The sequence below is a fragment of the Corvus kubaryi genome, unplaced genomic scaffold (assembly GCF_017639235.1).
Source record: "Corvus kubaryi isolate FWS band 111438036 unplaced genomic scaffold, C.kubaryi_AGA036_p1.0 split1-65, whole genome shotgun sequence".
Lineage (NCBI taxonomy): Eukaryota > Metazoa > Chordata > Aves > Passeriformes > Corvidae > Corvus > Corvus kubaryi.
The window spans coordinates 4907691-4928799 of record NW_024582080.1 but is presented as its reverse complement, the minus strand read 5'-3'; the positions used below and the strand labels follow the sequence as shown (position 1 = coordinate 4928799).

General features: G+C 35.8%; 1 protein-coding gene across 11 annotated transcripts in view; it reads left to right on the top strand.

Annotated features, from left to right (window-relative positions):
• NBEA (neurobeachin) overlaps positions 1–20302 on the top strand; it is a 467529-nt gene extending 447227 nt beyond the window's left edge. For all 11 annotated transcript variants that reach the window (XM_042014378.1, XM_042014387.1, XM_042014386.1 and 8 more), the window contains 6 exons: positions 2314–2469; positions 3384–3554; positions 13582–13683; positions 16934–17130; positions 17851–18002; positions 18509–20302. In XM_042014378.1, the coding sequence (XP_041870312.1) occupies positions 2314–2469; positions 3384–3554; positions 13582–13683; positions 16934–17130; positions 17851–18002; positions 18509–18599 (869 nt within the window). In that variant the 3' untranslated portion in view covers positions 18600–20302. The remainder of the gene's footprint in view (positions 1–2313; positions 2470–3383; positions 3555–13581; positions 13684–16933; positions 17131–17850; positions 18003–18508) is intronic.
• The last annotated feature ends 807 nt before the right edge of the window (positions 20303–21109 follow it).

Sequence of the window (21109 nt, the reverse complement as noted above, 5' to 3'; positions counted from 1 at the left end):
CAGTTACACTGTCAGCCCAAATCTATAATTCTGTTCTCTTATCAGGTCACATTAGTAAAATAAAATGTGAGGGTCCTGTGGAGTTATCATATATTCTTTTTTTATAGCCAGCACTATGTTTATCAGTGCGGATGAAGTTCTGTTTATTTTCATTCACTTCATGATTTGGATTTAGTTGGCAGTACTAATTTAATAATGAAAAGACTGAATTTTAAATTGATAGTATTCTTTAAAATCCAGAATCTTTGAGAAAGTGAATTGTTTGAGAAATATCATCTGCTAAAATTGTTAGATTGCAGGGCTTCCTAACGATCATAAATTCTCATTAATTGCACTTATTTGATTTGTAGGGGTATTTTTTCAGTAATTTGAAACAGAAATTGAGGACAGGGTAGGTTGTTAGAGACAAATTTGTAGCATTGTTGAGAAAAAAAATACGTTTTTAAACATAGCCAGATATAAAGTTCCTTTTTTGCCTGTGTCAATATTCATGTTCAAAATATTTACATAGAAGTACCACAGGAGAGTTATCTTTCTCATTCTGTGTGCTTCATTTGATCTCATATAATGACAGTGGTTTTCTCTTTAGTTTTTTTTCACAAGCTAAGGCACAACTATTGCGCCCACCTGTTCTGGAAATTTGAGTAATTTGTTATTCATTATCTTTCAGCTGGTGGACATAGAGGGTCTGGTAATTTAAATATGTGTTCTTAGAATGCATGTAAGCATGATATTAACTTCCACAAGCAATTTTAAGATAGGATGGAGTGGGGGTTTTTTTGGCTGAATTTCTTATTTCATGCAGTTGTGAGCAATTTAACTAGAATAGCAAAAAATAGGGAAAAAATTAGATTATTGTCTGCATTAAGTTGTGTTCTTATGTTAGGAGAAACATATTTCTCAGAGTGATTTTTATTTCACCTATCTTCATTTAACTGAAGTTAGTTGTCAAGATTCCCCCAATAACTACTGTAGAAAGCCAAACTCTCCTCTGGATTTGTCTAGCACTTAGACAGCTATTACAGTGTGAGATGACTTGTCATGTGAAAAAATGTCTTTCTCTCCAGTGAGACTGGATGGAGTGTATAAAATTAACTTAGATTATATACCGAACTTTTAGAAGGTTAATATTGAGATTCAATACACCTTTATTGTGTTGCCATATCTTGTCTGTTGTTTCACAGGGAGTACAGAGCACATTAGCTGGGGACTCCCAGTCCTTCTTAACATCCTTCTTAACAGCTCCGTTTGGCAGCTGGGGTGGTGGCTGAATGAATGAACCATTCCTTTTCTCTCTGTCTAGGGGAGTTTCTAGGTGTCACTGTCTCTTAAAATTACCATCCATGGCCTAGCTCCCTGCTTGAGGAGCGGGTGATAAGACTTACTTTTACTGTACTGGAAAATCACAATAGGTTTGAACAGATTCATGGAATCATAAAATATGCTGAGTTGGAAGGGATCCATGAGGATCATCAAGTCCAACTCCTGGTCCTGTGCAGGACCTCCCCAAGAGTAACACCATGTACCAGAGAGCAGTGTCCAAATGCTTCTTGAACTCTGTCAGGTTTGGTGCTGTGACCGCTTCCCTGGGGAGCCTGTTCCAGTGCCCAACCACCCTCTGGGTGAAGAACCTTTTCCTGATATCCAACCCAAACATCCCCTAACTCAGCTTCATATCTTTTCCTTGAGTCCTGTCACTGGTCATTTATTAACATTTATTAACATTTATTAACATTTATTAACAAGAGATCAGTACCTGCCCCTCCACTTCCCCTCGCGAGGATGTTGAAGACCACAATGAGGTCTCCCCCTCATTCGTTGGTTGAATCCTTATGTCTTTAACGTGGTTAAGTATCTGGAGGTATGAGGTTGTCAAGGCCACACAATACAAGCTATTGGCTGTAGAAGAGATACCAACCAGCAAGAATTGGCTCTCTTGACTCTTGTTAATATTGATTTCATATTTTAAATGGACTTTTGCCTTTTTCCCCTGGTTCAGGTTGGTTTGGGGAATACTTCTGCAGAGCACTAAAATTATTACCATGTATTATGCAGTGCATCAGGCAGCATATAAGAAATTGTCATCTCTTGTAAAATCTTTTCTCTTATTCAAAGGGAAACTGGAAACCTCACAATAATTTTGTATTTCTGACACCCATATAGACAGCTCTAAATGTTCATATTCAAAATGCTTACTCAACAACAAATTCACAGTTCATTGAAAGTTAAATGTATTCATTTTCTCCTGTAAATGGATGACAGGAAGGTGTTGGAATGGCTTACATGTAAAATGTGTTTTGCATTTCGTTACAGCCAATAACTCTGGTGTGAACAAACGGCAGATCACAGACCTTGTGGATCAGAGCATCCAGATCAACGCGCATTGCTTTGTGGTCACGGCAGATAATCGCTACATTCTTATCTGTGGTTTCTGGGACAAGAGCTTTCGAGTTTATTCTACAGAAACAGGTGACCTCAAATACAGCTCTCTGGTTCTTCCTGGGTCACAAAGTGCACAAAGACTATCGTCTTAATAGTACCATATCTAATGCTTGTGCTTACCCATCCATGAATGATAAAGGGCAGTTTATAAAATCCTTCATTATTGTTTCAGCATGATAACTTTAAGATGTTTTTTTGAATGGGAGACAAAGGATGCAAAAGGAAATGGAATGCAGTTTTATTAATGGTAACTTTTGAAAACCATAGTTAATTTCAGAAAATTTATAATATCGAAAGGATCAACCAAAATTCTTGTTACAATATTTTCATGGATGTCTTATTTCTAGCTCTATTTATTTCATGTAGTAAGGAATTAGGTGGAATATCCTGCTACAGGAACCAATATTCTGTTGCTTTGTCTGGTTACTTAGCTTAATATCACTCAATATATTGCTAAAAACTAATTGCAATAATAGAAAGGAGGAGGTGATAATCACAGTAAACCTTAGTTTGACATTAACATAAAACAAATACACATTTTTAATATAATAATGCAGCACAATTATGGAAAAGTTCATGTGCTGTCTTATTCATATCACTCATGAAATTCATAAATAGTGTTCTAATGTCATTGCTTAAATACTGATGGAGCCGTAACTCCACTTAATATTCAGTGACTGCAGCACTGACTTGATTTTCAGAGATAAGGGTTAGACTATGGATTGACACAGAGCATAGCCTTCAATGGGAACGAAAAAAAACTGGAAAAAAAGTTTTATCTTTGTGATTTTTTAATCTTGTTATAGCACTTAGTGATCTTTAATTACGGGACATGAGACAAAAGTTACATTTGAACTGAATATTAATTATATAGTTAATGATTTCTAAATGCTGCAAGTACCTTAGAAAACTGAATTTGTATGACTTTGCATTCCCACCAGGAAAATTAACTCAGATTGTATTTGGCCACTGGGATGTCGTGACTTGCCTTGCCAGGTCGGAGTCCTACATTGGGGGTGATTGCTACATCGTGTCTGGGTCACGCGACGCTACATTGCTGCTTTGGTATTGGAGTGGCCGACATCATATTATAGGTGACAATCCAAACAGCAGTGAGTATCCTTTAAATAGCATCCTTCTGAGAGGTCTTCTGTCACACCTATTCATTTTAACATTCCTTCTGTCAGATTCAGAAGTTATTACCAAATATATCGGTAACTTTGCTTGGTATAAGAAGAGCACCACATGCTAAGCAATGCATTGATTACTACCCAAAAAATGTTTAAACAATCTGTGCATGTTAAGAAATAATAAGATGGGAGTATAGTTCTTAAGTTTATATTGCCTTTATCACTTATACCATCATGTCATCATAAACTAGAACAAGATGGTTGTGGCCTTTAAGTGACAGGACATATATCACTATATTTTGACTTCCTTTCCCTGGAAATATTTTTTGGCATTTTAACTTACTCCTTTTGTGCTACAGCACGCTATATCAGCTGCTTGCCTTTTCAAAAAAGGAATGTCTCACATGCCATGGAATTAAATGAGACTCTCTTGAGAAAGGTCTTTCTATAGTTTGGGGAAGAAATATGACTGAATAAAAATAGAAAAAGATAAAATGTCAAGAAGAGTTTACATTCATTTTCATGGGACTAACTATCAGTGCTTTGAAAAGTGAGTGGAACACAATAATATTAATTTATATAAAAGGGTACTTAGAGTGCCGTACTAATTTAAAGATCCCATCACCCAAGCCAGAGATATGGCTGCAGCTAAAGAGAAACTTTTATCCATATACTAGAGCTGTTTTGTACAGCACTAAATCCATTTCACTTAAAGAAGTTTCTGAATTCTAACGATAATTTTCAACAGAAGGATTTTGTCTTTGGATAAAAATGGAAGAATCTGTCACTATCAGTTTTGATATCTGATTCAAATACTGACTGGAGGCAGTACTGTCAGTTACAGATATTTACGTGAAAGTATTTCTTCAACTGAATGCCTGGTAGAAAACTGTTTTATTTATTTCAAAGTAAATATTTTGTTAATTTTTCAGCAGGAAGTTTTTTATTGAATTCTGATGTTTTTCCATTTGTCTGTAAGCAGAGTAAAGGGGAGACAGATAAAAGCCTCACTTTCTCACCAGATTTTGCTTGCTTTTAACAAAGCAAATAACAGAGGAAATAGAGGGGAAAAAATAAAATTGTGTTCCAATAATAAATTTCTCTAATATCTTTGCCTATATTCCATGACTTTTTTAGTATGTAATTCTCCAATGTGGATAAATTCAGTCTGACAAGGGTTTTCATGTCTGAGTAGACTGTTTAGGTTGATGCCATTTTTCTTCTTTGAATGCCTGTGTGATTCATATAAAGTATTAGTAATTTCTATGTTAAGAGGAAAATAAAAAGAGCTTTCTACTCTTATTAAAGAAAAAAAATGTAAGACGTTACCTCCTTTGATTACAAAGGGCTTGGACAGCCTTGCAATTAGCATCTCCTTTCTGGCTGATACAGACTGCTTCAATTCTTTTCCAGATAAAATTATTCTAGTTCTGGTATTGTTCTGTCATCACTTACATATCTGAATGCACAGAAGTTGTACTTTTTGGTATCTCAGGTTTAATATCTTAGCTGCCTAATTTTGGAAGTGTCTGCCTTGGAGATCTTTAATTTTATGAAAGGAAGGAAATGACCTGGCTGACAGAAATAAATGAAAACAAAAATGACTTGTATGATTTGCTTTCTGTCCCTACCTCTATATGGATAAGGCACTGTTTTGCTGAAGAAAAAGCCTTATAGTCAGATTAATAAGAGACTGTGCTGCAGATAGTCATGTCCAGTCTAATGAAATCTTACAGGCATGGTAACAGAACTCAAGAAGACTAATACTCAAGACCACTGTGGTGGCTTTGAAATATATTGATACGATTTTTTAATATTTATGTTGAAGACATGTTGAAGACTCATGCTGAAGAAGAATGATGGCATATCTGTTATTGCTATCTCTATTCATTGGATTAAAGCTACCATGGATATGCTAATTATATACTAGTACTGTACTATAACCAAAACTACATTTGTTGGAAACATATTATTAACAGCTACTTTGACTTTTCATGAACATACATTAATGGGGATAGATCACAAAAACAAAGGACCTTTTAAAAAAGGGCCTTTAACAACTTCTACAATTACTACGTGTTTCTGCTGAAGTAATGACTGGCAGTTTCTGGTCACTACCACGAGCAGACATGAATTGTCATGGCATGTGACTAAGATTCCCTGTAAACTAATTTTCAAGAGTGAAGCATTCCCAAAAATCCTCATGAAAATACGTTTGAAGTTTTACCTAGTTAAAGCCACCAAAGTAGTAAAGAAATATTTCCTAGTCTACTCTTCTATAGTTGCTGTTAGAAGGTTAGGACTTACCTTGTAGGAAAAATGAAAGTGGTATGATCAATCTGGGTCAAATCCAATTACTTAACATCTTTAGAATGAATTTCCAGAAAGATGTAGATGATATTTTCAGAGGGGAAAAAAGGGGTATTGATTTTTTTAAAAGCTGTCATCTGGAGACACAGATAGGGTGTTTTATACCACAGGATATAAGAAGGTGAAGAACTCCAAGAAAAATGTCAGGTATAGTAATTATCTGGGTTAGATGCTTGACTTTATAATTATCTTTTAAGCTGAAAGACAGTTAACTACCAATTTCAGCTTCAATACCTCCAATTACCAAAAGGAACTTTAGTTGTTTCAGAAAATCTTAAAGAGGAGAAAAAGCAAACCCCCAGTCCTAAACAGTTTGTGTAGTATAACATCTGTACAGAAAAATGTAGATACCATTTCATTTGAAAACATAGCAATCACAATCATTATTGTGAAATACTCTCAGGCAAAAGATTGTCAGATCAAACTTCTTACAGATTCTGCTAAAATACCATATTCCAGAGACCATGAGATAGATATAATCTTTACTAAACAACACGGGTGTCAGTAACCTAACCTGTCAGACTTCTGTAGAACCTTCTGCTGAAATACCTGTACAGGCATATTCTCAGGGTCACCTCAGCTGTGTCTGTGGGAAATACAGAACCAGCTCTTGTTTAAAGAGGAGAATTGAGAAAAAATACAAATGATTGCTCTAGCTCAGTAGTTGAAAACTTGCCTATGAGAGCATGGTAAGCTTCATTTTATAATTTAAAAATATTTTTTCTAATCAATACATTTATTAAGTTATCACTTTTATTCTACAGCAAGTGTCAAAAATTAGTTTCTGGTTTAGTTTGCACTTGTCACAATATCTTGAAACTTCTCACAATCACTGTGAGAAGAGTGAAGTTTTACCAGATTTTAAATGCAATGTTTTCCACACAGTAGCTTTATGAAATAGCTAGTAGGAAATCTTCTTCTGGTTAGAGTGTTTGTTTGGGAAGTGGGGGACTACATTCTTGACCTCTAGAGACTGGGGCAATTAAAGCTCTCATTCCCATGTTCACAAGCATGTGCTGACTATCAGCTATAAATTAACATAGGAGAGGCCCCTGTGAACCTCCAGATTTGGTAGAAAGCAAAATTCTTTTCTAGGCTCTTATTTATGGATCTTACATGTCATGATGATTGGATATAGAGATAAATCAAGAAATCAGGAGCGATATGCTGCATACCTTCAACAGCAACATATAGCACAAATCTTGTCCCTATTTGTACTTTCTCTAGTTCAACATCGCTTTTATGGCCATGCCATTGCTAAGCTCCAACAGTGGTGATGTTGGAGGTCCTGTTTAGATCAGACTAGAGGCTGGTGTCTGGGAATGCTTCTGGAAAGTAAGCGATGTGGCATGATTTCCTGTTGGCTGAAGGGCAGTTGAATGCAGGCTGTATGTATGTTTGAACTTCCCTTTGTTTCTTTATCCTTGCTTACTTAAGTACCACCTTTTGAAAAAACACTGGACTGAATGAAGCTAAGTCCTCTTGCCAGGGTCAGATATCTACTTTCTAAGCCAAAACTGCCCATCTGAAATAGCTAATCTGAATCTGCACCTTATTAAGTTGATGACCACATTATATAAATCTGCTGCAGTTGCGAGAACAGTGAAAGGTATCTGTTTTCTCTAAGTGAGACATGGCACATGCAAAGGACATAGTTTGCTTTTTTTATTTGTGTGAAGTGATATGGGAAATGTAAATCTTTGCAGTTCTCAGAGACTGAATAGAAAAATTATTGTGATGGAGTTTGACAATTTGTGTTTTGATTTTTCTTCTCTTATGATATATAGGGATTTGTTTTAGCTGAGCACTAATTTGTATACAAATTTATTCTCACTTGGAAACTGTATTAGTCATCACAAAAAGGAGCAAAGAGAGTACATGATATGCCCTGGAGTTCAACATGTATCATTATAGCAGTTTTATTTTTATATTTTATGATTACTTTATTGAATGTCTCTTTCAAACAAGTGACTTTGAAAATGAGAATTATCTCAGAGTCTTTGAACAGATATACCAAAGTGGATGATAGAATTGCAGAAAAGTGAGGGACAGACGCTTTTATCTGAAACAGACACAAATTCCGAAACTAATTTGGAAGTGATAAAAATTAATTTGCACACTTTAATTGGAATCAGACTCCTGCATGAAAGAAAGGAAGTCTAGGCAGCTTGTGCTAAAGGCTGATTGAATTTTTTGTCAGGTAAGTATGTTAGACTTGGCCGCTTATCCTCTTGAGCCTCTCCATGCAATATATTACATTCACCCTCTGACTGGTGTTCTTTAAAAGGATCAATGCTATCCCTGTTTTTTTCCCTAGAGCCTGAAATTTCTTCGATCTTGGGACTTGACATTTCTCATTACCTATTGTAGCTTCCAAGACGATGGTCACAAGAGGTGTGGGAGTTAACTCCACTTTTTCTAACAGCAGCTGTGCTGACCATTGGAAAATATTGTCTATAAGCCATAAGATGGGTTTGTTTAGCATTATAACATAATCTTCACAGGTGCTAACAATTCATCCTGTCCCACTGAGTGCATTCAGTATATATCTGAAAGGGAGGGTAAACATTACCACAAAAAATCTTTGTCAAGTCAATATACATTTATTTCTGTGTCTGTCATGAAGTATATCTCTTTGTGTTCCTTTTACATGACATAATTTTGAAACAATTTGAAGTTGTGAACATCAAGGGTTCTGCAGGATTATGTCTTGAAAGAGTAGTTATTCTGAACTCAGAACATTCATTTATTGTTTTATATCCCTCTATATTTTAATATGACCTAGCTTAACCTTGAAATGGCAGCAGTTTAAAAATAGTCACTGGTGTGCTCTGCACCAAGAGGACTGGATGGTTGTCTGAAGGTCCTGCATAAGCCATGGGCACACGTGCTCTCCACTTGGTCTGTTTAAGGAGTTATTATGGTACTCGTAAGTTTGTAAAATTTAGGTATAAATTTTTGAATTACAGTATCTTAGCACTGTTCTGCCAGAGCAGAAGCTCTTTGAAAACTAGTTTGTAATTTTTACTGGCACCATCTCTACTCTGGTTGCCAAAGACATCTCTCTTCTAAGGCTGCTATGTGAAGGTAAAAGAGCCAATAATCCACCTGAGATAATGCAGTTATCTCTAGTATTTTATCAACAGATGTCTGTGCCCATGCTTTGCTGCATACTCCATGGGAATTGTACAGTGCAGGATGGTTCACCAACTTGCCCAAGATCCCACAGTAATTTAGTGGAGGGGATAGGAAAAGATGCTACAAATCCATACTTTCCTGTCCTCCACTATATTTTACCTTCTGGACTCTGGATTGGTGCAAGGTACCCAAAAGCCCACTGACCTGGGTGAATTGTTTGTAGCTATATACAACGTTCCTCAGCAAATAAATCAGCTCTGCTTCCTAGAGCTGGGAATATTCTGAATCTATTAGTATTTTTCTGTCAGAAATCCTTCTTTTATATCCATTGCTCACTCCCTGATCTTGTGGACACTGTTATTAACTATTTTCTGGTTTGAGATATTCGTATTTATTGGTTGTAGCCTTATCTTTTCATCAAACTCCAAGATGGTTTTTTCTGACAGTAAAAATTTGAGAAGGCTCTTACAGTTTTACTTCCATGGAAGCCATTGTATTTTCTAAGATTTTGTTTTCTGATGAGTATCCCCTGAAAAGTCCTAACAGTAAAGCAAATAGCAAAGTAAATTCTTTTCAGCACGTAATTCAAGTATAGCTTTGGACTTGCTTTTGTCAAAGTGAGAGATGAAATGGAAGCTAAAATTTGCCATGTGGTCTCATGTTTGTTTATACAGAAGGCTCCTAGATGTGTCCCCATGGAAATCTGTACATAATTCCTGGAAAAGGACAGCATGAGAGAGATAGTAACACTGTCTTTTGTCTTCCTTTCCCTCTTCTTTTTTTCCTTGTCATGCAAGAGCATCATCTGTTCCTGAAGAACCTTACAATAATATTAAGCATTACATTCTTCAACAAGAAGGAAAGATGTGTTTTATTTTAGACTTTCTAGAAAAACTTACTTGTTTGGAGATTCAGCACATTTTTTTCCCTTCTGCCCTCTAGTAATTCAGTTCAAAGGTGCTCCTTTGGGGAAATTACAGGGAGCTTACAGTGATGGTATCTCAGTTCTTAGGTAGGATATTTTCACCTGAAATTCCCTTAGAGCTGCAGCCTTTGACCTCTGGCTGCATCTATCAGTGGTGATATGACAGTGACAGAATATTTTGCTAGATTTTGAATGATTCCTGGAGTTCACAGCTTCTTTCCTTAGCAATAAAATGTAATATGACTGAGGTTCATGCCACAGCTATTTCTGTAGAAAGCATCAGTGAATAATTTTTTTTTGAGCCCTAAGGGGGAAAAATCCCATTTTCAATTACTGTTGGACTGTTACTCTTAATATTGATATTCCATTATTAATTTGTATTTACTGAAAAACTGGACAAAATAAGATTCACAGATCTATGTTTCAGGGAAGTTCTTCCTTATAAGCATTTTCCTTTATAAATCAAGAAGTCAATAAAATATGCTTATTTTGTGTATTCTGGAGTTTTACACTTCCTTGATATTATAGACTTTCCTAGGAAAAACTGAGGAAAATATTCCTTTGAAAACTGCGTTATTTCTTTTCCTTTCAAAAATTTTAGCCATTTAATAATTTCAGCTATCCAGTTTGATGATGCAGTCTGATGACACCTCTGTAATCAGAGCTTGAGCCAAGATGGCCATTGAGCATAATCCTCTTTTTTTCCAGGACATACAGAAGAAAAAAAAATGTGGAAATTTTTGAACTTAGTTAATTGCCTTTTTTTTTCTTTTTTATGTTATTCACTTGGAGAAAACAAAACCTTGAAAGATGGGATTCTCAATGGCAGTGTTGATGGGGAAATGATAAAAATCAAAGTATAGCCATCTTTAATGAGATACACAGTGCATCTTTCTTCTGACATCCATCCTTCCCTAGTGGTAGAGCTCAGTTTTTAGTTCACATCTTCAGTTTCCAGACCAAAAAGATTTTTTTTCTTGCTGTCTAGATTATAGTTTGGGAAACTAGGATTTATTGAGGTAGCTGTTTGCATTAGAGGTAAGAAATTTTTAATGTGTCTGTACATTGGAACAACAAGACCTGTTAGATTGACAGACCCTGTACTATTGTGTCCAAAACTGAAGTCTGTAAATCCATGGTTGGTAGTTCTCATCTTGTTCAGAAAGATATTACAATACATGGAATTGTTACTAAATTTTGATGACAGAAGATGTTAGGGTTTGACAAGAAAAACTGGAGATTCATGCTGAATGTTTAAGAACTATGGACCTATACATCTCTGGATACCCAAATTTAAAGAATGAGTTTAAAGATAGATAGGCAAAGAAATGGATTGCTACAATGGCTAAAAAATGGCAAGCCCCTCCCTTCAAAGGAGTTTATAAGGGTTTGGTTTGGTCAATAGACTAAAAAGGAAAGATGAAAAAGGGTGATTTATTCTTTAAGCACATAAGTGGGGAAAATGCTAGAGAAGAAGACCTGAAGCTAAAGGACAATGCTAACACAAGAATGAAGAGGTGCTAGGTAGACAAGAATAAATGCAAACTGGAATTCAGAATATTTCTCTTCTTTAGAGTAGAAGGAGTCTGGAACATCCTTCCAAGTCACATACCCAGGTAGCCATTTCATTAACTGTTTATATCATGTGAGTGTCTGCAATAAAAGAAGACTAAATTCACTCACCCACAAAAGTCTATCCAAGCCTCCATTCCTAACGCATATCTTTCAAAAACTCATGCAATACTTTTTAGCTACTCAGGTAGTTCCCTTCTGGTTTAGTGTTTAACTGTATTTCCAGTTAGGAAACTGCATTTTATTCCAGAGTTGAAATGTGTGCAGCCATTCACCCATTAGACCTCTCTGTGCCATTAGCTGCAAGATAAATTTCTGGGCTACTGGGCATCTTTTATGCCTGTGTCTCCCAGTTAGCAGAGTCCAGTTACCACTTTGCTGCCTATGCAGTGAACAGAGAAAACACTTCAAACACTGTGCAGCCTCCTCTCCTACTCTATCAGTTGTGTGGCCCTCCTTTGAGCTCATTTTTGTAAATGTGGCTACAAGCCTTTCATCTTTGTGGTCTTCAGTGGCAAAGTAGTTCTTGCCTCCTATTTGCTGATCTAAGGTATTGCACTGAAAGTTCACATTGAGGGAGTTTTTCTTTCTGGCTCCATAAATCCTACTCTATATTGCTTCCTTCCAGAACAGAATCTCCTCTCCAGTGAACAGAGCTTGTGCTTGTCCAGAATCATCAACTTTCACCTGGCTGCATTGAAAAGAAATAAAACACATTTTTCTATTTTTTTATTTAACTGGGCAATGATATAATAATGATATAATAATGGCTTTCTCTTGTCATTGTACAGTTGCCCATGAAACTTTGCATCAATTATTTTATTACAAGCCTATCTTACCAGCAAAGATTTATATTATCCCATAGATAATATTACTGGTTAATATTTGATTAGAATCAATTTCCAGCTCCTAACTGAAAGCTGATTTCCAAACCTGGATTTCCAAAATCCCTATATGTAGCTCATATTTTACCAACTGTAACCCTCATCCTATCAAAACCAGGTAAGACAAGACTTCTAGTCCAGCACAGCATGGTGACTGGTATTAATGAGATTTTTACTTCCAATTCTTGTTGACAGAAGTGTGGATTAACCATTTTATTTTATATAGAACTAACATTGCAGTAATTTATCTATAGTTCCCTAGGTCATTTCTTTTACTATTTGAACTACACTGGCAGAACTCCAGTCCTTTGGAATTTCCCAATTTTCTGTACTTGATTTGTACAATGCAAATATAATGATGTGAACTCTGTGTTATAAAGCAAGTTGCTAATTTTTTGTTGCCAGTTGACTTTTTTTGCCTGGCAGAGCAATATCAAATATTAAGCAATTAGATTGCCAGCATCTGTTATTATTAGAAACAACAAAAATGTTGTTGTTTGTCATATAAACACTCCATAAATGCCCACTTGTTTGGAACCAAACCAAAATATATTTCAGTCCTGAATATATATATATGTACATATATATATATAATATATATAATATATAAAATAATGTATACCTATACCATTTTAGGCATATTTTAATTTCTGACCATTCCACGTGTCTCTGAATCAATATTATCTATGCAGCAGTAGCATGTTTCTAGTGTTGTTCTTCTTCTCTTCTTTTCCTACCCCCAGTTTCATGAAACAAATTATGATCACTATTAAAGGCACATCCTCAATTCTTTAGGTTCATGTTGTAAGTCTGGAGACATATATGTTCAATAGCAGATCTTTACATTACCGCTGCTTTCAATAGCACTACACATTGTGTTCTTTTAATTAATTCATTAATGCATTGGGTAGCTGGGGTTTTGAAACTTTATGATGTCTTAATATATTTTGCTCGGTATCCCAAATATGAGATATTTAATCACACCGCACCTCTCTGACGCTTAATGATTTCAAGCAAATTATAGCAAAGTTCTTTTGTTGATAAACCATGTCTGATTTGTCATTCCCTATTGTTTTCTTTTTCTTGCTTTGCTTTTCTCACTTTTTTTTTTTTTTTACAGGTGATTATCCAGCTCCTCGAGCTGTTCTAACTGGTCATGACCATGAAGTTGTCTGCGTGTCAGTCTGTGCAGAGCTAGGACTTGTTATCAGTGGTGCTAAAGGTCAGAAATGTTTTTAAGGCTTAAGTCTTAACATTTTTAGAGTCTTTTTTAGTGGTACTTCTCAGACTTCCCTCAAGCCACATATACTTTAATTATCCTTAAGGTGTGTTGTAATTCTAGGAGACTCTGAAGCAGTTTTCTCTGAAAACTGTTATTTACTATCTGCACTTATGTGTTTAGGCACAAATTAAGTTCATCATTCCTTCTGACCATCAGTCTATGCAGCTATTCCGCCCAGACCTGGAAGAGTATTTTATAAAAATGTATACAATAATTCTAATGACATCTAGTGATTTTGAAGAGGTCTGTTGATAGAGACATGTATATCAGGGAGGGCCAGCTCCAAATTCTCCACCTTGAATGGTAGTTTTTAGGACTGACCTCACTCTCTAGGGAAGCAGGATCAGTTTGCTTTGGAGCTGTGTGCAGCATTTTATCCAGCAGTGGTTTTTTGTGATGTTTTCTAAATAATGAGCCGTTGCAGGTTCTCCCTGTTATTTATCTATGGAATCCAGAGTACCCAACAATTGCTAACACAAGTGTTCAAAATACTTTTCCAAGCCTGCAGCAATATCCTGGATAACTGGTAATCAGTGTAAATAAAGCACCAGCCTCAATGAATGTTAGCTTAATCCTTCCTTACTCTGTTTCTCCTTGATTTGTTCCATTTTACTCCTTCTGCCCATCTTCTCCTACTTCTCTTTAATTCCGTGTCCACTTTTCTTCCCCCACAGCCCTCTCTCTTTCAGCTTCTTAACTTGTCAAACTACGTCTTTTTCTCTTTTCCTTTTCTATTTGCCTCTCCCTCTCCCCCTTTCTCTTAGTTCCTTTTGTGCTGCATCATCTCTTCTCCCTTCTTACTTCCTTTCTTTGTATCACCCTTGTATTTCCTTTTTCCTTATATGTCTTCCTGTCTAATTTCCACTGTAGTCCTACATCCACATCCAGTGACTTGCTTTCTCTATCTATAGTGATGCCTGTTTTAGTCATCCCCATGGATATCTTTGTACTCATTCTTAAGTTTGCTCTTTCTGAGGGTAAGAAGGATGTGATGCTTGCTCTGCCGGCTTTTGCTCACAGCTGACTCCCAGGTTATTGCTTTTTATACTGCCTTGGAGCTCAACATTTAATTTTAAAGCTGAGTGTGAAACTTTTGAGTAAAGCCATTTTTAACAGGAAATCCTAATGGGTCATTAACTCTTGTAATGGCATACTACATAACAGTCATAGGCAAAGTCAAGACATTTGTGAAAAAAATGTACAGTGATGCTGGAGCTAAATTTTTTTTTTTCTTGAAGCACTGCTATTTCTTACCCTTTAAGGCAGCTTCATGCACTCTGGTTGCCATAATAGTCTACCCTGTCCAACTATCTTTTTGCAAATTTCCTCTTCATAATATAGATGGAATCTGTACTCAGTTATCTTCTGATTCATTAAGTATATGCTTCTTTGGTAACTTACACCTTTTAGAGGTAAAAACTGATGGACAACCAAATATTTTTAAATCAAATACAGAATATGTTTATAATTAATCAAGAGAAATAGAGGCCCAGTCTGTCTCTTGAAGTAGTCTGCCCATGTTCTTCATTTTGAAACTCTGGTCCATATAAAAAATGCAGAGGGAAAATAATTTTTTTAAATTGCTATTTTCTGAGAGATGCCTTTTAAAAAGATTTTTCTTCAGATCTGTTCTTTTCAGTCCCTTTCCAGCTTCTTAGATTGCATCTCATGGCAGTGCTGAGTTGCCCTGCCATCCAGTCTGAGCTCAGCCTGTGCTTCCTGGTGGGCAGCTGTTCCTCTGGAGCTGGCTGTGGCACTGTGATGACACATGCAGCACTAGAGAACCTACTGAAGCAGGAAGTCAGCACATTTAGGACTCCTCTGAGGAAAATCTTGTGCATCAGGTTGATGTTTTCATGTTTTTACCCAACAAACCCAAAAAACCGTGGTCAGTCTGTATGTCCTTACAGTGGCATCCTAAATCAGATGTGTCTTTTTGGGCCCATGACCATTCAGCTATAAAGGTATGACACTTTTGAAAAATCTAACAAGGTAATTATTCTAAAGGGGAAGGTATCACTTTTGGTAACATCCTGGCACTTCACTATTTTCAATGCTGAAACTCAACTATTTGAGAAAATAAATTAATTTCATTGCAGTGGTATCCCATGGATGCAACCAAACTTGAGGTCCCTCTGCGTCAGACTCTATGCAAACACAGATAAAAGCCTGTATCAGAGGGTTCACAGATAAATGCACAGATGCTGATTCATTCTACCTGGGCAAACCCAGCTGCTGTGTCAATTTCAGAAAAGTTAGTAAGACTTAACATGAGGTGGCTGAGTCTGCCAATATGAATTTACTTTCAGGGTCATGAACCAGTTGTATAAGGAAAAGATTACTGTGCTGTCCAGGATTATCCTGTGATTCATAAAAGAAAACATTTAGAATTTCCTGTGACTCATTACATTTATCAGAGAAGAGACTTTTTCTTAGTAGGAATATGGATCTCACTTTCAAAAAATTTTTCTCATTGTTCTTGAAAAGTAAATAAGCTTAATTTTGCATCTTAACATGTACATTGCAGATTTCATAGCTGTTTTTTCTTTTATGAGTGTAATAAAAAGACATTAAAATCTCATATTAAAATCTCTCTGGAGAAAATGGAGTTACAGTGTGATCTCCTAAAATCTCTTATAGTCCAAGTATAATTGTAACTCTGTTGGCTTTCATGTGACTCCCACTGCTGAAACAAATCAGGACTGAAATCTATGCATATCATATATTCATTGGGGGAGAGGATATACAGGAACTGCCATTGTCTATAGGAGAAATATGCATTCATATGATTACATGCCCTATGGGAGTTGCTTCCACTAGTAGCTGATAGGGCCATGTCTGTTTGATGTGAATGGGCAGCCTAAAGAGAGATCATATTGTTGGAGAAAATCAGTGAGTGAAGCTTCTGAAAACTTCGGAAGAGGACAGAGTGTTTTAGAAGACAGATCAAGGAAAACTCCTACCAGTCTAAGTAAATAATACACTTCTAGGCATGTTGTACTCATTTTCTTAACATGCAACCCCTTGCATATTGTTTTCTGTTGTGCATTTTAAATTCTTAAAGATTGCAGCTTTTTATATCTATGCAGCACTAATGTGATATAAATGTGTATTATGCATTGCCTTTATGCACAGACTATATCGTTTGTATAAACAATAAATGTATGATATATTATATTTTCATATACAGAAGGTCCTTGCCTAGTACACACAATTACTGGAGACTTGCTGAGAGCCCTGGAAGGAACAGAAAACTGCCTGTACCCTCGCTTAATTTCAGTATCCAGTGAAGGTCACTGCATCATCTACTATGAAAGAGGACGGTTCAGCAATTTCAGCATTAATGGCAAACTCTTAGCTCAGATGGAGATCAATGATTCAACCAGGGTAAATCTAAATGCAAACAAGCATTTGTTGTCTTTTGCCTTTATTTATTAAAATAAATTGAATTTATTTGCCATAAGGTTTAGAGGAAATCATATACGTAAAATTGCTGCCTCCAGGTTAAACCATTAAAACACATAGCCTTTCATCACCATCTCCAAATATGAAAATGCACTTAAGCTTTTCCAGAATAAATAAGAACAAATAGTTTATGAGCCCATGATATTCTCAGAACTTTTGCTTGGAATTGAGTTTCAGTGGGAAATATGTCTTTGAAACAAAATGCTCTGAAAAGTCCTCATTTTTCATTTATTAGCCAAGACATGAATTCATGCCTTCAGGGCTCTGCTCTGTCACTAGCTCTTGAAGCAGCATTAGCAATACAGATCACTGCTTTGCTTTAGGTGGTAGTGATAGCACTGAGTATCGTAGAACAAATTATGGCATGTAGAAATGTGCTGAACTCAAGTATTGGCAGATTCAGTCAAGGAGCTTTTCTCTTATCTATCATGTTTTATACCACACAATTGTTTTTAAAATTTGGTGATACAAAATTTGTTGATTTATTTCTGGGCTAGACAGAAAGAGGAGAGGGAACATTTTGCTTCAAATTTAAAGTGGGCAAAATATGAGAAATGCTTTAAGTCAATTCAATTTTTTTTAATGTTGATCCATTTCCATAAAAGCTAACTGTGTGCTTGGGATTTTGTTTTTCTCCTGAAGGCCATCCTCCTGAGCAGTGATGGGCAGAACCTGGTGACAGGAGGAGACAATGGTGTAGTGGAAGTATGGCAAGCCTGTGACTTCAAGCAGCTCTATATTTACCCTGGCTGTGATGCTGGCATAAGAGCTATGGATCTGTCTCATGATCAGAGGTGAATTTGTCATGCATATTTGTATATACATGCTAAAATTCCACAAAGTATGCATCTTCATGAGCTTTAAGTTTATGGTATGGAGTCGTTAACAGGATGTGTACAAAACAATTACTCCAGTTGTTTTCCTGTTAGTTTGTCTGACTCAACACTTATTCTGATACTTGAGTCTCACAATACAAGCACTTAACATTAAGGTGAGGTGTTATTTCATTGAAGTCAGTAAGCCAGACACTCAACTAGCAATATGTGACTGAAATTGCATTAACTTAAGAACATAGGAATAGTCAGATTGGCTCAGAGTGCAGTAGTGGCTGTTAACCAATGCTTTAAAAACAATTGCAAAAGTTTGTGATACATTTCTGATTGTTAAACATGTAGAGTTTGAGAACTGCAGACAGTGTTGCAAAAAGGACCTTGTTCTTTTAGCTTTTTCTGTTTATGACAAACCATAGCTCAAGATGGTAAAAGAGAATTAACATCAGCATCTTTGATATCTTTTTCAGAACTCTGATTACTGGCATGGCTTCTGGCAGCATTGTAGCTTTTAATATAGATTTTAACCGGTGGCATTATGAACATCAGAACAGATACTGAAGTGCAGTGAAGAACTGAAAGCCCAGGTAAAGCTGAGAGCACAAGGGCTGCAAAGAAAGGTGTAGTCTCTGGTGGAAAACCACGTCTGCATTGACCTCCGTTGTACATTCCATTACACCCAGCAATAGCTGTACATTGTAGTCAGCAACCATTTTACTTTGTGTGTTTTTTCACAACTGAACACCAGCTGCTGAAAAGCAAGCTTGTATCATGTAAATTATATGAATTAGGAAATGTTTTGGTAATTATTTCATATATCTTTGTTTATTGAGAAAAGATAGTAGGATGCGCCACAAGAGACTTTTGAAAATTCTGGGAAATCTTGTGTCCAGTTATTTCAATGTTTAGGCTTTGAACCTAACATGCATCCCATCTCCAGCCTCTTTTCAAGCTGAGATTAAAAAAATATGTTTGATACTTTGTACATCAGATGCACATCTTAACTTTAAAGGGATACTTTTGTAAAAGTAAAACCTTGTATAAAGAACGAAACTGTTTCTTAATTTTATTGTGGAGTTACAACTTGCATGTACTTTAAACCTGATGTCTTGAAGGAACAGGTGCATTCACACAAATCAGACTGGAGATCTGCCTAAGGGTACAGCTTGTGTTAAAGGGTTGAATTTGGGAGCAAACAGTAATTCTGACATTTCCACCAACACATTTTTCACTTTTTGAATCTAAAGTTTACCCCTCTTAAGTGGAGTTCTGCTCACAAAGCATTTGGATAAAAAGCCATCATTTGCCATATTTATACTTTATACAATAGAAATTAGTTTCCTCCCTTTTAAATTCAAAGACTAGACAGAAAGGGAGCAAAGAGGGAAGTTCAGTTTAATGCTTTGTTATGCTTAATGATTCCCAATACAGACAAAGTGCTATACTTCTGGATTATTAACATTTGGCATATAAATCATGGGCAAGAGAGCTCCCACTGGTTTTTTTTCCCCCCTTATTTTTAATCTGAGGAGCTTGGTTTATTTGACAGCCTTAGCTTCATTTTAAAGGTGACTGAGGTTGTTCTTTTCAGTTCTTCTGAAAATCTCACCTGAAGCCACTCAGACTAAGGCACTTCGTCTTTTACAATACCATAATGATAATAATATCAGAATAATTTTCTGCACATTTTACTGATCAAATTACACAGCCAGGGGTATATACACTTTAATTCATGTTTCTTCTTTGTATATTTGGTGACTGTATTGTCATAGATGTACATATTGTGTCGGTAGGGCTATGAGGCATGTAACAGGAATGTAATTTTCTCAGAATTTACACTCACTTGCAGTCATTTATTTAAAAAGATAATGGATTCTTTGTATTGGCACTTTGCACCAGGAACATATCATTATTTATTGATGTGATTACTTATTTGTTATCCACCTTGTATTAGTAAGTTTAGCCCTGAATTTCCTTCTCCATTGTTGTTTGTATTTATAAGATTCGGAAATCATGGGGATCAACCTAATGATTAAGTTATTCATCACCTGTCTGTAAGCAATATCTTGAGTTCGTAGCTTAGAATTGGGAGACTATTGAACATCTGGAAGACAAGTTCATTTCATCTTGAGATCATGGTGAAATATTTTGGATATATAAATTCCTTAAGCTATTGTAACCATGTTTTATTGCAAAGATGTAAAATATGCCAGATGTGTGTGAGTTGGAAATCAAAAAGAAAAATAAAATATGCAAAGAATTCAGTGATTGTGTTTCATTCCAATGAAATTTTTTTAGAGCATTCACATCATTATGAACAAACAATTATTTTTGAGAAATTCTTACTTATGTGCTAAAATGTATGCATATCTGCGTGGTTGTATTTCCTGGGGTCTCAGGAAAAAAACCCACAGGTTACAGAGTGAGTTTTGCAACTCTTTGGATTGTCATGAAGGGAAGCTACTAAAGTTACTTTGTTAACAGAAGTAAAAAAGAACAAGAAAAATCAAATCCTTTAAGGGATATTTAGGATCCTTGTGAGCAGAAAATAATCTTATGTAATAGACCTCACAGAGAGCAAAGATCTGATGAGAGAAATTTTGGATATCTCTCAGTATGAATAAATTTAATCTTATTTTGGGCATTGAAAGTTAGATATCTACACTACCTGCATAGCCTAACAGAACAGGTGGGATAAGTTACCTTTTGGAAATGCTGAGGACCCTACAAAGATTACAGCAAGTAAGTGGAGACATATGTATATCTAAATGTCATATGTCTAATTTAAGGTAGCAGTGGTAAGCAAAATACTTTCTTAATAATTAGAAAACTCCTGGAAGTTTTCTTATTCTTGATAGCAGAATAGAAACCAACATTTCAATTTGTTGCCCTACTCATTTCCTTTAAATTTAGAAGGATTGTTCTTTAAATAATTATCAAAATGAACCAAAGCCAATATTTGAGAACCTTATTAGAATACAGTATACATTTTACCAGATATCTGTTAATATCAATCAGGTTTTGAATTTATAACAACCGAACTTGATTGTTCTGAAGCTGTAGGAGATATG